This window comes from Marmota marmota, unplaced genomic scaffold, assembly GCF_001458135.2.
Source record: "Marmota marmota marmota unplaced genomic scaffold, marMar, whole genome shotgun sequence".
Lineage (NCBI taxonomy): Eukaryota > Metazoa > Chordata > Mammalia > Rodentia > Sciuridae > Marmota > Marmota marmota.
In genome coordinates, this window is record NW_026000147.1 from 261,279 (window position 1) to 278,432 (window position 17,154).

Sequence of the window (17,154 nt, forward strand, 5' to 3'; positions counted from 1 at the left end):
CTGGCCTCCTCAAGAGCAATGATAAAAACTGTTCTCATCTCTTTCTACAGTGACACACCCCTGGGGTTGTCAACTGTATGCTCTAATGTGCATGTCTCCTGGGGCATGAGATGAGAATTAGATACTTCCTTTGGGAGAAAGGTGGAGAAAACCTACTGTCTCTTAACTACTGTTTTCTCCCTGGAAAGGTAGGACAAATCCTGTCTGGATGTGAGTGTTTTGGGGCATATAAATAGTTTATGTCCCCCAGAAGAAGTTGAAGTAGTTCTTTATTACCAATTTCTTTCCTTGGACAAGAAATTCAAACGCACAGTCGTAAGCTTCTGAGTACAAGGCTTTAGAAGCACCTTTCCACCCTAGCATGAAGACTCATGAACACAAGGTAGAAGAGAAACCACCAAAGAAGCACAAGGTGCCTCTGACGGCAGCAGGTATGACACTGGTGGGGTGGGCAGTAGCAGCATAGGCGGTAGTTGGCGGGGGTGGGGGTCAGTGTTAAGAGCTGAGCTGACCTGGAGAGGGCTTAGTGGCCATATGTTGGAGTAGTCAACTAAGGCTACAAATCAAAATGAAAGAAGTTAAGCCTTTACCCTCTTACTGAAACAGTATAAACAAGAGGTTGGGATAAGAGGAAGTACCAGCATCACACTGTTCTATTACCTACCTTGGAACTATTCAAGGTAAGTGTCAGATGCATTAGTGCAGACAGAGGGCACTGTCTCACTGCCTGGGGAGCCCCAACAAAAGACTTCTGTCATTTTACGGACTTAGGAACAGAGGAAAGTGAGTGGGGAGGAGCTAGGAGTGGACAAGTCCAGAATACTGAAAGTAAAGTGTCCTGAAAGTTCTGCCTTTCTCTTGACAAGGGGGTCTTGGCAGAGGTGCTTGAGGCAGGCCTCAGCTGGGTCTCCAATAGAGGGCTCTGAGTGGGGCCTTCTGGGTTAGACAGGCTCAGATGCCTTAGAGAATCAGTCGCCTGCCAGGAGAATTTGGTCCTCAGCTGCAGCTCTGGTCAGAGACTACAAGCTCAGGCTGTGGACCAAGTCTGGTGTGGGAAGACAGCTGCCTCTGTGGAGCCTGCCAGATTAAGCCTGGGTAATTGTCTGTTGTGAGGTCTGAAAGATCACACACAGTCTTCTGGCAGGAGCTACACTCCTCACGAAGTTCAGAGATTTCATGACCTCTTAGGATTCAAAGGAAGAGAACCAAAGTCCACTTAGCACTTACCATATGCCAACACTGTCCACTGCTCACAGCTTTTCTGCCACAGTGCTGAAGTTGAAATTGTTGTCCTTTTTAAATGATCTCAGGAGTGACCCTCCTGCCAGGAGATGATTTCAGTTCTGAGTTCATTCTGCCTTTACAGAGATGGTATCTGCCTCCTTCTATCTTGGGTCCTGATTCTGTCCTTTGGGCAAGGAACATGCCTTATTTAGCTTTGACATGACTGCTCTTCGGGTATATGAAGACAGTGGCCTTGTGCTCTATGTCTTTTTTTCTTTCTTTCTCCTCACAGTTCAACTTTTCAGCAGTTTGTCAAATAACATGGTGCCTCCTACCCTGATCCTGGCTTCCTGTCTCTGAGTACTCTTCATTTTATTCAAGTGATCTCACTCCCCACCTGGCCCCCCTTGCCCTAACACAAACGCTCATGTGATCTGTCTCATGTAGATTAGAGAGGCACTAACAAGCATTTCCTCTATGGTTTGAAGTATTAGCTGGCTCCCCTGCAGGCCGGAGTGGGAGTAACCACAGGACTTTTTTTCTTTTTTCTTTTTTTTTTTAGTTTTATTGATTTTAGTTTTTTTTAAATACACGATAGAGAAGTGCATTACATATAGAGCACAATGTTTCATATCTTTGTATATAGAGTATGTTCATGCCAATTCATGCTTTTATACATGTACTTTTTTGCATTACAATTCTTATATACCACAGTTTTTCATATCTGTTTATATATAAAGTATATTAACACCCAATTTGAGTCTTCATACATGTACTTTGGATAATGATGTCCATCATGTTCCACCACCTTGCTAATCCCCTGCCCTCTCCCTTTCCCTCCCACCCCTCTCCCCTATCTAGAATTCATCTAATCCTCCCATGCTCCCCCTCCTTACCCCACTATGAGTCTGCCTCCTTATATCAGAGAAAACATTCAGCATTTGTTTTTTGGGGATTGGCTAACTTCACTTAGCATTATCTTCTCCAATGCCATCCATTTACCTGTAAATGCCATGATTTTATTCTCTTTTATTGCTGAGTAAAATTCCATTGTGTATATATGCCACATTTTTTTTTATCCATTCATCCACTGAAGAGCATCTAGGTTGACTCCACAGTTTAGCTATTGTGAATTGTGCTGCTATAAACATGGATGTGGCTGTGTTCCTATAGTATGCTGTTTTTTAAAAAAGGTACACTCATACATTACTGGTGGGACTGCAAATTGGTACAGCCAATTTAGAAAGCAGTATGGAGATTCCTTGGAAATCTGGGACTAGAACCACTGTTAGTTTGACCCAGCTATACTTCTCCTTGGACTATACCACTGGACTTTTAAAGTTGCTTTTATGTCACCTGCCTGGTCCAGAAAACTTGTAGTTTTCAAACCTTCTCAAAATAAACTATTTGTCTGACCTGATTCCACATGAACTTGGACAAATATCACCTTAATGGTACACTATTGTTATAGGCTTTACTTCTGGACTTATTATTTTAAATATTTATAATAATAATGATAATAATAATAATTCATATTTTGCAGCAACCCATAGCTCTTGGGGCACTAAATTCTCTTTTCCCTTACGTTTGTGTTGTCATATTGAATTTTTTAAAATAGTTCCAAAACCTTGGCATTTATCCTTGTTATATTTCCTCGTGGGAATATTCTCCATGCATTATCTTTAAGAAACCACCTATTTGAGGAAAAGGCTCATGAACTAGAAAAGACATCACATCATCTGCACTTTCGGTAATACCCTTGTTGCCTCAACTTAACTAACAATTATCCTGTTTTTTCACTTAGAAGCCCTAAAGAATTTTAAGAGTAAGCTGTCTCCTTATGAGCAAAGTGAAATCCTGGGCTACACAGAGCTATGGTCCCTGGGGCTTGATGCTGAGAAACTCAATGTGGCTCCAGAGAAATTCAGCAAGACAAGTTTTGATGATGAACATGGCTCCTATCTGAAGGTGATGAGGGAGGAGGTCATGGTGACCTCAGGTGGCTTGGGTGCAACAGAGAGTATGGAAAGGAAAGCAAAAGGGGATATTTTATAATGTTTTGTGTTGAGATGACAGGAACTAGACATTCCAACAGATTCTAATGAGTGCTAAACCAAATAAACACCTTGTTTAAACATGAAATTTAGTATGCAAAATCTTCTAACAGAATGGTGATTTTCTTCAAGGGTATTTGGGATAACAAGTTTGCATCCTGAGTGAACTCTCACAGGCTATTCTCTTGCACTGTCCTGGACCCCTTGGAAAAGATCAGACTGGAGTAAGATGCACTTGCCCCTCAATCTCCCTTTTTGTCTCCTCCACACAAGCCTATTCATGGCTCCTTTTGTGTTTTATAGCAGATGTCATTCCCTCCACAGATAAGAATAGTTTTTGTCACTGTAGTGTCCCTCGTGCACAGTGCTTTACTTCATTCCATTTTTCAAAAATTGATTGCAGAGACTCCTCTTTTTCTGACTGTACCTCTGGGGATCCCAGGGTAATGCCTCTTTCTCACCTGAGGATGAATTCTGGACAGTGACCCCCTCTTCTGAGGATGCCTGCATGAGTGACACTTAGTCCACCAGGCTGTGAGCTGTCTGCACTTTCCTACTTCTGGAAATTCCATCACAACTTGGTTTTAGGATATGAATCTTTGAGGGCTTCATAGAAGAGATAAATTTTCTTAACATCATGTTTCTCAAGTTTGTGCACACAAATCACTTTGGGTTTCTGTTCAGGTGCAGATTTGTGTTTAGCAGGTCTGGGGTGGGATCTGAGATTTTGCATTTCTGAAAAGCATCTTGGTGAAGCCTATACCACAGGTCCTTAGGTAACACTTCTAAGAAGCAAGGATGTGATTTTATCACTCACTCTTCATCTAGAACCCTGGTTTTTAACAATTTTAGGTCAAGGATCCCTTTGAGTATCTTCATCCCAGAAACATTAAGCTGTGTATGTGCAATGCTTTGGGGCATTAATGGGTCCTTGGTTAAGAATCTTCAATATAAACATTTTCTCCAATTCAACCACATGTCCACAACCCCTCACTCCTTGCTCCTTCCTTTGCTTTGCCCTACCTGAGTCTAGAGTCTCTAAGAAATTACCTGGGGTGTCAATACTACCTTTATGGGAATTCACTGGAACTCAGTTCTTTAGTCCCAAATCTTAGAGAAGTATGATTTGCATGGGGAGAGAGGGATAATGTGCATTCTCTGTAAGCTCCAATTTTTATTCCTATTTTATTCCAGCATATACACAAATATATAATTCCCAAACAAATGATAGCTACATTCTCACAACAAATGTTAATTGTAAAATTATTTACTGAGCACCTGTCATAAGCTTGGAATCTATTAGACTCTGAAAATACAAAGGGAACTATCATGAGTCAAGTAAGCACAACCAAAGTCCAAGTTGACATGTAAGCCAATAATTATGAGGCAACCAAACTGATGACATGAAGAAGATAAATGTAAATGCTTGAAAAATATATGCCAAATTTGTGCAGATTCTGTCCCATTTTCATGAAAGATCTTTTAGTCTAGACTAACCCTCTCTGATGTATCAGTAAAATGTTTTACATGCTCAAATTTATGGTGTTGATTCTTCTTTGTGAATAATCCTTTATCCTCAAACACACAGTCACAAACCAACCTGAAAACTTGTACACGCTCATCCCTCACCTCTTTCAAATTCATGTGTAATTGTAGAAAGCTGAGATCAAGAGCCTGATGACCTTAGAAATCATCTTATCCAGATTCTCATCTTCATCTTCACAGATGTGGTCACTCTAGCTCAGAGTACATAAGTGACTTATTTGAAGCCACCTAGCTCAAGTCTTTAATGGAAAATTTCCTGTGGTTTTAACTAAACACCTGGTTTCTTGCACAAGGATAGTCATGGGTGATTCTGGCTCTTAGAAAATATTACTCTCACCAAGAAGTCTGTATTAACTTCAGAAGGGGACTAAATATGAATAAGTATAAGAGAGGAACAAATCTGGTCAGGAAGGAACAGAACAGGCATAAAGCCTTCTCTGATTGATAGAGGCACATCAAGGGTCAGAGATAGAACTCCCCTAAAAGGGAGCTGATGTTGAACTTGAAGAGTCATGAAATGTCCAAAATAGAAAGAACTTTCAGTTTTATCCAGCCCCCTTACTTTTTAGGTCCCAAGAAAGACATGCAGGAAACCAAAGGGCTGGGACTAGCACCCACCATTTCCAAAGACTAACTAATGTTCTTTTCACTGCTTGACATGGATGGAGCCTGTGGAACTAACTGCCCCTGGCACCACAAGGGTGGTCTTGGATCCAGGAGATCACCTAATCACTACAGTAACAGAAAGAAGGGTGGGAGTTCAGAACCACTCCCCTCCAAGGAGTGATCCATGATCTAGGGATGGGGATCCAAGGGCCCTAGGGTCTGGCTCTTTTCCTCACCTCTGGCCTGGCTTCTGCAGGTCCTGCATGACCACATTGCCTACCGCTACAAGGTTCTGGAGATGATTGGAAAAGGGTCCTTTGGACAGGTGGCCAAGTGCTTGGATCACAAAAACAATGAGTTGATGGCCCTGAAAATCATCAGGAACAAAAAGAGGTGTGGCTCCATGGATGACATAGGCCATAGAAGATGGATTGCCTGGCTTCTAGCTGCTTCAGGACTCCAAACCTTTCTGCCTCTGCCTCTTCCTCTTATATTTCTCTTTATTCTCCCTTTCCTATTTCTCTCTCTTCATGTCTGAGTCCATGAAGGGGCAAAGCGGAAGTAAGAGTGTGGAGTTATTAGTGCTTTCTGCGGTGTTAGACATTTCTGTTGGGGTTGTGGTAGGGTCTGAGAAAACGGGCTAATTGCTGCGCTATGACATGATACCTGTGTTTTCTGTCCTCATTCCCCACCCTCCCTGCCACTCCCCAATCACCTCAGATTTCACTACCAGGCCCTGGTGGAGCTGAGGATCCTGGAAGTCCTCAGAAGGAAGGATAAAGACAACAAGTACAATGTGGTACACATGAAGGACTTTTTCTACTTCCGGAATCACCTCTGCATCACCTTTGAACTTTTGGGGTCAGTCTTTTTGATTCATTTTCTTTTGAAAAGTTGCTTAAGGGAACTTGAAGAAAAACTTTGAAGTCATAAAACTAGATTTTTCTGGGCGTGAATATCTAGTGACTAGTGTAGACATAGCAGTCGCACAGTTATCTAGCAGGTCCAGGAGTGGGGAGAACGGGACCCAAAACGGAGATCTCACCCCATTCCTCAGTAAACCTGTTATCTGCCAGCATACTCATGTTGTGCTTCCCTGGTGCTGAGGACTAAGTACTGAGTAGGTGGAAAGTCCAAAACAAGGCCTCTGCCCTCAAGAGCTAAATTGAAACATGTTTAAAAGGACTTTCTTTGCTATCATGTTCCCCACACACTGGCTTCCCATCTCTATGGTATAGAGGCTGAAACCTAAAAGAACAGGAAGCTGGATGATCAGAGTGGGAAAAGGACTTTAATTCTGAGTAAAGAAGGAGAAGGGCAGATATTTTGGGTAAGAGAGCAGAGTCTTGATTTAAATAGATTGAAATCATTTGGGTGAATATTGGAACTGAAAAAGCATTCTAAATGGGAAAATGCATGCTAATTTGATTATTCTTCTCTCTGAGAAGTCAATATGCTGCAATTTAAACAAGCCCAGAAGACATTTAGCAAAGGAGAAAAATCAGGGTGAACCCTTAGAAGACATATGTTTCTGGATTCCCTGAGTTAGTACTTGGTGCTCCCACGACACCATCACTGATGGTGAGGTTCTAGGAACAGGCTATATTTGAGAGGGAGCATGGGCACTCCCCTCACCATCTCTGATAATTACAAAATGTGTTCTATCCTACCATATGCAACAGGGCATCGTCTTCTGTGGAGCAAAACAGACAGTCCAGGCTGCCTTTCTTGCCCATTAATCACAATGCCCAGTTAGGACATCATTGTACTTTAAAAGGGCTCTGTGAGGTCAAGAGAGGCCAGTGTGTAGAAGGAGAATCCTAAGCCTAGTAAGGTGGAGGTGCCCAGGTCAGGATGGTGTTGTACCTCTCAAGAATGAATGGCTTGCCAGGCACAATGGTGCACACCTGTAATCCCAGCAGCTCAAGAGACTGAGAAAGGAGGATTGCAAGTTCAAAGCCAGCCTCAGCCATTAGCAAGGCCCTAAGCAACTTATTGAGACCCTATCTCTAAATAAAATATAAAAAAGTGTTGGGGATGTGGCTCAGTGGTTAAGTGTCCCTGGGTTCAATTCCTGGTACAAAAAATATGGCTTTCTAAATACCACCAAGGCTAGATAATCTTAGAAATGGAAGATCAGGAAGAGCCTGCAGAGTCATTTCTAGGTCCTTCTCTTTCCTTCCTATCTTTGTCTCACAGTTTGCACAGAGATCACAAACTGGCAATTTACAAACAAGTTTTTCTTTTTAAAATGCTTGGCATTAGTTTCCAAGACTTGTAAGTTAGCAGATTTCATATAATTGAATATGCTTTTATATAATATTTCAGGATTCTACCTCTCTAGAGAACTGAGGATTATCTGGCAAGAGCCAGCCTTCATTATAGCAAAGCCACAGTTAGATGGGACCAAGCAGCCACACTTGTCTTTAATAGAGTAGGAGTCCCTCATTTACCTTAGCTCTTGTCAGCACACTCTCTTTCTCCTTTACCTACAATATTTAGATAATCTTGTTAGGTCAGGGTAGGAATGACTTGGTTGAGTGACTAGTGGGCTTCCGGGGCCCTTCCAAGGGCCTGAGAACTATGACTATTATAGAAATTTGATCCAATCTCTGAACCCACACATGTAAATGAAGTACTTAAGTGGCTTTGTCATGTAAGAAATCGGGGTACATTGGAGAATCCAGCATGTTTGAGTGCCAATCTGGGTCTACCCTGAGTCACTGAGAAGGCTCAGTTTATCAGAAAGAAAAACCTTACCTACTGATTTGAGATTTACTTGCTTCTAGAAGGGAATCCAGATAACACAGGATTACTTGAAGGTTCAAACTTGGATACTTTTTATACTCATCACTTTTTCTGTCTTTCCCAGAATCAACTTGTATGAGTTGATGAAGAGTAATAGCTTTCAAGGTTTCAGTCTATCGGTAGTTCGACGCTTCACGCTCTCTGTATTGAAGTGTTTGCAAATGCTTTACGTAGAGAAAATCATCCACTGTGATCTCAAGCCTGTGAGTATAACCTCTGTCCTGCCAGGAGAGCAGGTTCTCTTTAGTGGCAGTTAGGGCAGCCAGCATGGCCAGGGCTTCCAGAGTGGCAGCCCTAAATTTCCTGCTTATAGGCTAAGTGAGATGCAGTGAAGCCTGAGGCACACATTTTGGAAGGACTAAGAGAGGTGTAGTGTACTTGAGGCAGCTAAGAACCAGAGGGGTTTCCTGCAGAAGTGGTAGGGGTGGGTGGTGGCTGTCTTGAGCATCAAGATGTTCCACAAGTAGTTGTGGGGTCTGGGTTTACCCACTTTTGCCCTTTCAATCATTAGTCGCTTATAGTTCTTAAGAATTCTTGCTGGATTCTAGAGTTTCCCCTTATCTGTTCTGCAGAGGCTTGTGCCATTCACGTAGATGGATCATTCTACTACTCTGCTCTGCTAAGTCCTTACTAGATCCACTATACTCTGTGTTGTTCCTCAGGTATGGCCCACCTCAGACCACTTCCTCTCCTTCAGTGGCTGTGCCCTTCTTACTTGTCATGCTAGTATTGTATTCTTAGCTCATTCTGTGTCTCCCACTGGACTGCAAGCTCTCCCAAGGTCAGACTGTTATGTCCCCAGGACCTAATATGGTGCCTGTGAGAATAATGGAAGGCAATAAATAAATGCTTGTTAAATGAGCCAATGATTGCCAATATGAAGAAGTAATACTATAGAGGTAGCTAAGGACAACATGTGAGGAATGCTCGTTCCAAAAGTAATCTGACCTTCACAAGGTGAATATCCCTTAAGTTCCTTACTCCCTTCTCTGCACCCCCAAACATGATTTAATTTTTTTAAACTGTTACTCATAAATAAAATTGAGGATATTTTTTGTAACTTAATATTGTAAAGATATGGGAGGACATTGCTTTGTTCTCCATTTCCAAATTCCTAACCTTTAGCTTTGCGGTTCCAAAAATTCACAATGCCCATGGTTCTTGGGCTTAGGGAAGTGACTTTCACCAAGGAAATCTGTAAGACACTTAATGGCTAAAATATAAAGTAACAGATTTCCTTGACAAAGTATATCAAGTAGACCAAATATGTGCATCCCTTTGGAAAACATACACACAACCAGCAGGGTATTTTGTGAGTAAAGAATCAGGGAATTATTCTTATGGACTTCATGGTTAGTATGGATGAGCTATGATAGCTCATTGCATTTGTCCCTTCCCTGGAATTCTTTCTACCAAAAAGATGGGAGATGAGAGGGTATGGTAGTCAGCTTTTGGTCCCTGTGATAAAATACCTGAGATAAACTACTTACAAAGAGGAAAGATTTGTTTTGGATCACAGTTTTCAGAGGTTTCACTCCATGGTTGAATGGCTTCAACCATGTGATGAGGCAGAACCTGGCATTAGGAGTTCATGGCAGAGCAAAGCTGTTACCTCATGTGGCTGGGAACCAAAGAAAGAGACAGGGTCCCAATATCCCCTTCAAAGGCACAACCTCAGTGACCTAACTTCCTCCAATTAGTCCCAGCTCCTAAAGGACCTACCACCTCTCCACAGTGCCATAGGCTGATGACTAAGCCTTCCACACAGCAAACTTTGGGCTTTTATCATAACAAAGGGCCAGCCCCATCTAGTGAAGGGGTCTTCTTTCCATTGGGCTAGAGACTCACTAGAAATTCTTTTAAGATTTCTGCTAATTATCCTCCTTGCATCAACACAAACATTCTTTAGAAAAGATACCGTGGAGCAAATTTGGATTTTTAGTTTTGGTACCAGAGGCTTCAGAAGAGGCCTGCTATGTCATATGTGCCATGTTATGTACTCAGCACGCAATCACATGATCCATTCATTTGACGTGAGATCCTTGAGGCACAAGTAGGACTTTAATCTTCCAACCTCAGCCAGTGCTGAAAGGATAGCCCAGAAGCTCGACCTTGTCATTTCATGGGTTCCCCAAAGTCAGTGTGAGACACACAAACCCCAATCTAACTTATTTAGTTACTTATTTATTTATTTGTTTATTTATGTTCTTTATTGTCATAGTGGTAGGTCTACAGGGGCATTAAACCAATTCAGTGATATTTGTAAGGCAAGTGAGGCACAGAACTGGGTGTGGAAGAAGATATTAATAAACCCACCATCTTCAGGAGTTACATAATCAATATGGGGAAAGATACATGCAAAACAGTGAATAATGAATCCAAAGAAGGTGTAGACTACAAATCAATGGGAAATAAGAGCAAGAGAGTACAATGGAATGTGGAGAAGATGCCAGAGGAGGAGTTTGAAGGTGGTCAGATTTGAACTAGGCCCTGTAGGGGTGAGCATTTAAGTAAGTGGAGCACCTTGGACAACATTAATTTTTATAAACTTCACCTGTCTTTTTTCTCTTTGTGCTAGGAAAATATAGTGCTATACCAAAAGGGCCAAATCGCAGTTAAAGTTATTGACTTTGGGTCCAGTTGTTATGAGCACCAGAAAGGTAGGTTCCCCACTGTCTGAGTTCTCCCATTGCAATTTCTCTTCGTTTACACACAAGACTACCTGGGTTCCAATCTAGGATCAGCCATCCAAGGTTACTAGTATGATTTTGAACAAGGTGTTTCACTTCTCTGAGCCTAAGTTTCCTCATCTATAAAATGAGAAATTAGATTCAAATACCATAGAGGCTCTTTAAAGATCTTATATTCTGTGGACATGAAGTTACCAATAAACATTGGGTCACAAAACTAACTACATGTGTATCAGAAACACCTTGGGGCTTTGAAAAATTATAGTTTCCAGGACCTCACCCTACTAAATTTCTGGAGAGTGCACAGGAGTTTGCACTTTAGAAAACAGCCATTCTAATGTTTGGGATTTACTGTCCTAGATTCTCTAGGCTTTGTACTTTTTTTCCAAACTAGAATGCAGGAAGTAGCCCTGGAGCACATTTGCATCAACCTTTATTGGATTTGATTTAAGTTCAATTAACTTGGCTTTTGTCAAGACTGATGTAGAAAACATGTACCATTCAACAAATGTCTATTTTCTGGTATTCATCATTTGCTGGTTTGGGTACCAAAACCAAAACATGAAATATTACCTGTCCTGGGTTGCTTATGTATAATGTAAGAGACAGAAAGATTAAAAAAAAAAGTAAAATAAAATAGGTAGAATGATTGGGAAGATACACAGGCTCTATTAAGGGCACGCACACACAAAAAGACTGTGGGACCAGCCTTCCTGGTGTCAGAATGTGTCAGAGGGAGCCCTCTGAGGCTGCAGAAAGGACTATCGGATAGGTAGGTATTCCCAAATAGTCTGCAGAACCACTTTGGAGGACCTATCTCCTTAATATATTTTTCCATATGGATCCTATAAGAATTCCATCCAGAAAACAATGCTCCCCATAAAGAACTTGTATGTTTACTCTTTTTAGATATTGGCAACTGTATTAACCTATTAGTTGCTATTTATCTTGGGCTGCCAGGATGCTCAGAACTGAGTTTGCAATTACTGTATACTTGCTTTCTGACAGTAACGTCCTCCTTTATATTTCTCCTGACTTTCCTTTTATCTTTGACTATGAGGCACTATGGAGTATGGATACTGGAATTGGACTTCTTGGTTTCAATTCCCAGCTCTGTTCACTGGAAGCTGAATGACCTTGACAATTCATTTAACCTCAGTTTTCTTATCTTTAAAATTGAGACAAAAATTGTACCTGCTTCATAGGGCTTTTGTAAGGATTGGAAGAATTCATCTACATAAAGCACTTGGGATAGTGCCTGGCACATGCTAAGCACCACACAGGTGCCATTAAATTTATGGTTTAAAGTACCCTATATATATGAACTTGGCATAGTACTCAAATTCATTTTGGAAAAGGCATGGTATAAAAGTTGTTTTTAATCAAACATTTATTTTAAGTTACAGAATTATTACATTCTTATAACCAATCTAAACATTAAAGAAGTGATTATAGCCCCTCTCAATCCAGGAAATCACAACATAGGAAAAATCAAAATGTTCCATTTCTCTGGTTTTAGATTCCTTATCTATAAAATTTAGGCCCCCTACGATATAATCTTCTTTCTATCTTTATTTGCTGAGATTTTTGTTGAGCTTTTCTTTTAGTACTTCATTATACAATAAATAAATAAATATATATATACTATATATATATATATATAATATATTGAATAGACATTGAATTTAAATTTTGCATTTTGTACACTTCCAATTCTGATATGCTTCCCCCAGTGCCAAATCACAATACTGTCAGAAATTATCTTTCCAAAGCTCACCTGACAGTTTGAAAACTTAGTTTATATTAGTTTTATGGTTTGCTTCTTTAAAAACTTGTCTGACATAAAGTATTTTAAAGTACCCTGCTTTAACTTGCTCAGAACAATGCCTACTTTGGAGTTCCTTATCAATCATCAGGTTGTTGTGAGGATTTGATGATGTTTTGTTTTTGATGTTACTTTCATCTTGCAGAGCTCAATAGGGTAAGAAGGTGGGGATAGGGGGATTCTAAATTATCTGCCATCTTTAATTGCCAAACTATCCTGGAGAGGGGGCCCTGGAGAGAAAGCCAGCTTGCCCACATCAGATTTCTCTTTTTGCCCTAGCAGTATACACCTATATCCAGAGCCGGTTCTACCAAACCCCTGAGGTGATTCTGGGTCACCCCTACAATATGGCCATTGATATGTGGAGCCTGGGCTGCATCTTGGCAGAGCTGTACACGGGTTACCCTCTGTTCCCGGGGGAGAATGAGGTGGAGCAGCTGGCCTGCATCATGGAGGTGAGGAGGAAGGCCTGCTTGGTTGATGTCCTTGTATGGCTTCAGTCCTGACATGGAGCTACATCAGACTCATCAAGGGCAGTGGCCTGCATACTATTGTTTTTTCCTTTGGTCAAAGTTTCCCTAAAAGTGTTTTTGAAGTTACATACTTCTTGTACATTTTTGAGAACTAACATTTTTATTATAAATTTACATAGTTTCAAAGGATGCCATTTCCCCCTTAATGTAAATTGTGACATTTAAAAATAAAACTGTTAAAGCAATCTTTCAAATATAGCCAAAAGAATTAAAAAAAAAAAAAATGAGTGACCTAATACCCACCAAAATCTACCTTTAAAATGACATGAATAAGTTCTTTAACAGTTGTACCTTTCTTTAACTCTTTTTCCTCCTTGAATGAACTTTTTAAATTCTACCTTATATATAGAATTTTATTCTAATTTAATATAGCTTTATTTTTAAATATATCAATCACTATAACTTCAAATTTTTATTATCATAAGCTCCATGTGTAGAATTTTTTTCTCAAGAGATCACTAAAATAGAACTAGTGCATAAATTAAGATAATTAGTAGGCATAAAATGTGAAATTTTACTTCACATTGTATATACCTCTTAGAAGAATAAATGGAGCTGAGTTTTCTCTTTTTCCCATTAATTTTTATACCTGTAAGTGAACACTACTTTTAAAAAATTTTTTTTTAGTTGTTGATAGACCTATATTTTATTTATTTATATGTGGTGCTGAGAATTGAACCCAGTGCCTCACACATGCTAGGCAAGTGCTCTACCACTGAGCCACAAACCCAGCCCCAACATTACTTCTTGCTACAATGAACAGGCTCAGGACCAGGCCATTACAATACATTGATTCCAAAGATGTGAACCCAGGAAGGAAAGCTGTTCTAGTTATGTTGTCTCATTCTATGACTTTTTTTGAATTCTGTGTAACAGTTGAATAATGATCTATCATCAGAAATTATTTTTATCAACCTATCAGCTGAAACAAATAATTGGAAATTATCTGACAAAAAATAGGTAGCGTTCAGTAATGACTTTTGCTCTTTTAACCTGGGAGGACTATTTGCCAGTAAAAAGGCTTTACTAAGACTCATCACAGGATTATTAATCACATCTCATTTTTTTTTTCAATGAAGTTTTCTTGTAGAGCTAAACTAGACAAAATGGAGAAAATAACTAAAAATTTGAAAAATTCAAATTTTAGGATTTTCCTAGTAAACTGATAAAAGTTTGACCGTGAATCTCTCTAAATCAAAAGCTAAATTTCTGTTTTCTAGATTGTCTCAAAGTTAATCAGTGACACATGCCTTTGAGAAGTATTAAATATAAATGATTTCATTTGTTGTTTGAAACTAATAATAAAATATTAAAATAATTTAGATGAAAATATCTAGAAATGGTAACTATGGTGGAATCAACACTGGCCTGGGAGTTAGTAAATTTGGGGTCTAGCCCTTGTTCTGACTTTTTGGCAAGTCATTTCCCACTCTGGACTGGAAAATGAAGGGGTCAGACCAGATGACTTCTAAGGTTAGTAATGATTTTATGAAATATCCCTGAACCATTCCTGCTTCTAATACCAAGGTGAATGGGGCATCTGGCTTGAGCTTCCCACTGCCCCAGGACTGACTCAGTTTCCCCTTGATATCTGTAGGGTTGAGGAGCAGGAAGGCAGGATTGTGCATGGATTATGGCCAGAAACCTAGGGCTGAGAGCAACCCATAAATTTCTTTATCTGTACACTCCTATAAGGTTCAGTAGAGAAAAGTGAATAAGTAGGCCTACACTTTTCTTTCCAAGAAGGAATTTATCTTACAAGAAATGCCTTCTCTGGTGATTTGTATCTCCTTTCCCTCCCTTCTCTTCCCGGTGTTCCATGCTAGGGTGTGTCATTCCTAATTCAACGTGATCAGCATGTACCGACATTGAGATCTGGCTGCTATCAAGGTGGCTTGCCTTTGTTGGTGCTGATGTATGTTTAGAATAGCATGTGAATCTTAAGATACTGAGACAGCCCTGGAGACATGAGCTCTGGGTCCGCCATGCTACTGACTTGATGTCATCACTTAATATCCTCAAGTTCTTATCTGTAAAAGGCAAAATGTGGCCAAAGTCCCACCTAGCTCTTAACAGTCTTTGAATCTGTGACTTCACCAAGAGTGAACCAACTACGCTGTGCTTGTTGAAGGTGCTGGGTCTGCCGCCAGCCCACTTCATTCAGATGGCCTCCAGGAGACAGAAGTTCTTTGGTAAGTCCCCAAGTCTAATCTCTTTATCTCATTGTGTCTAATGAGGTGTCACAGGTCTTGAAGGTACTTCCCATACCCTAAATCTCATATTTTGCTTTTCTCCTGTCCCCATACCAAAGGGCAGGATGTGGTTTAGGAGCTTACAGGCAATGAAAAGTGGTCCCAGATGGCATGCTGGAGATGAGATGGGTGAAATCACAAGGGGAATGGGTTCTTGGCAATACAAATGCATTGGAGCAGGAGAATGATCAGGTTCCCACTCAGAAGACCAGTGAGAGAAGAAGGCTGTGGCTGCCTCATCCCTGCAGTTGGCCCTTGCTCTGGAACACCCGACACAAGGCTGTTGAAGGCCCTGGTTCCTTGAACTGTTTTTTGTTACTGTTTGCAGTCAGTCACTTGCAAGCCATCATTTTACTTCCAACTGACTTATAAAACTCTTTTTCTATAAAGTATCTTTAATTTATATTTGATGACTTAAAGATGATCAGTTAGTAAAGCTGTGCATAGCCAAACTGCCCTTTCTTATTCTACCTCTGTTAGCAATTACTTTTTGTTAAATGTTAGTCATTGATTTAGACATTAAAAAAGCAAAGCAGTATTAAATTATCTGCAATTTAATATTTTTATAAAGATATATGTAATTGCTATATTACTGTGATATTGGTTCCTAGGTATTGGGGTGGTCAACTGAGGGGAGCCTTTGCAACCAGGATGCTCTGTATATAAACAAAAAATGTATCACGAGTTGGCTATTTTACAAGTGTTTTTGTTTTTGTTTTATTTTGTATCGGAAATTGAACCCAGGGGTGCTTAACCTTTGAGCCACATCCCCAGCCCTTTTTATATTTTATTTTGAGACAGGATCTTGCTAAGTTGCTAAGGGCCTCGCTAAGTTGCTTAGGGTCTTGCTAAGTTGCTGATACTGGCTTTGAACTAATGATCACCCTGCCTCAACTGTCCAAGTTGCTAATTTTAAAGGCATGCACCCTGTGCCTGGCCTTATGAGTGTTTTTCCACTCAAACTGTCTAGTGAAAGTCCCTATATTACTAACCTTTGAAATCTTCTGTTTGCAAATGAATTAATTGTAAAGGAATTAGAATTAAGCTGTATTCATGAGTAAATATCAGAAAGTTTTATATTTCCATGTACAATAAAGCATATTTATTCTGAAAATGTATACTAATGAGTAAATACTTATTTTCCTTGATTTGTCTCTCTGGTATGGCAAACTGAGTATTGTCTGTTGAATTTGAATCCCTCAAGAGGACATAATGGGGAAATTAAGCTTTATATGATTTCTAAAGAAATTCCACAGAATATAAATCTGGACTAAAAAAAAAAAACTTTTAAGTGAAAAACAGTATGATAAACTACAAAATGAATGATGCATATTTGTGGGCCTATAAATGGCTCGTCATAAGACTTCACTTCTTGGCATAAGTCTTTAGATTCCTGCAGAGTTGGGTGTTGTATTTTGGAAGTGGATCACACTGCAGTTTTGAAAATGAGTGGTGTTATTCTTGACTCCTTCAGAATATATCCCTCTGACCTTTCAGCTGCCGCCTCTTCTCTGCCTCTGTCATAAGCCAAGCTTTGGTTAAGGAAAATGGATTAATAGTTAAAACTATTTTATCCATCTAGTTTCCACTCCCCAAACTAATTTTAAACACTTGCTT

General features: G+C 40.0%; 1 protein-coding gene across 1 annotated transcript; it reads left to right on the forward strand.

Annotated features, from left to right (window-relative positions):
• The first annotated feature begins 6 nt into the window (after nucleotides 1-6).
• On the forward strand, nucleotides 7-16,828 carry LOC107161065 (dual specificity tyrosine-phosphorylation-regulated kinase 4-like). Its single transcript, XM_048786296.1, has 9 exons — nucleotides 7-431; nucleotides 3,029-3,192; nucleotides 5,686-5,822; nucleotides 6,150-6,290; nucleotides 8,302-8,440; nucleotides 10,816-10,897; nucleotides 13,035-13,207; nucleotides 15,417-15,477; nucleotides 15,597-16,828. The coding sequence occupies exons 1-9, from the start codon at nucleotides 362-364 to the stop codon at nucleotides 15,611-15,613; spliced, it is 984 nt and encodes a 327-aa protein (XP_048642253.1). The 5' UTR covers nucleotides 7-361; the 3' UTR covers nucleotides 15,614-16,828.
• The last annotated feature ends 326 nt before the right edge of the window (nucleotides 16,829-17,154 follow it).

What these genes read in the sequence shown, in the direction of transcription:
- LOC107161065 (XM_048786296.1), top strand. Translation starts at nt 362, where the DNA reads ATGAAGACTCATGAACACAAGGTAGAAGAGAAACCACCAAAGAAGCAC. An exon ending in ATCACCTTTGAACTTTTGGG is followed by an intron (nt 6,291 to 8,301) that starts GTCAGTCTTTTT and finishes TGTCTTTCCCAG; the next exon opens with AATCAACTTGTATGAGTTGA. An exon ending in AGCTGGCCTGCATCATGGAG is followed by an intron (nt 13,208 to 15,416) that starts GTGAGGAGGAAG and finishes TGCTTGTTGAAG; the next exon opens with GTGCTGGGTCTGCCGCCAGC.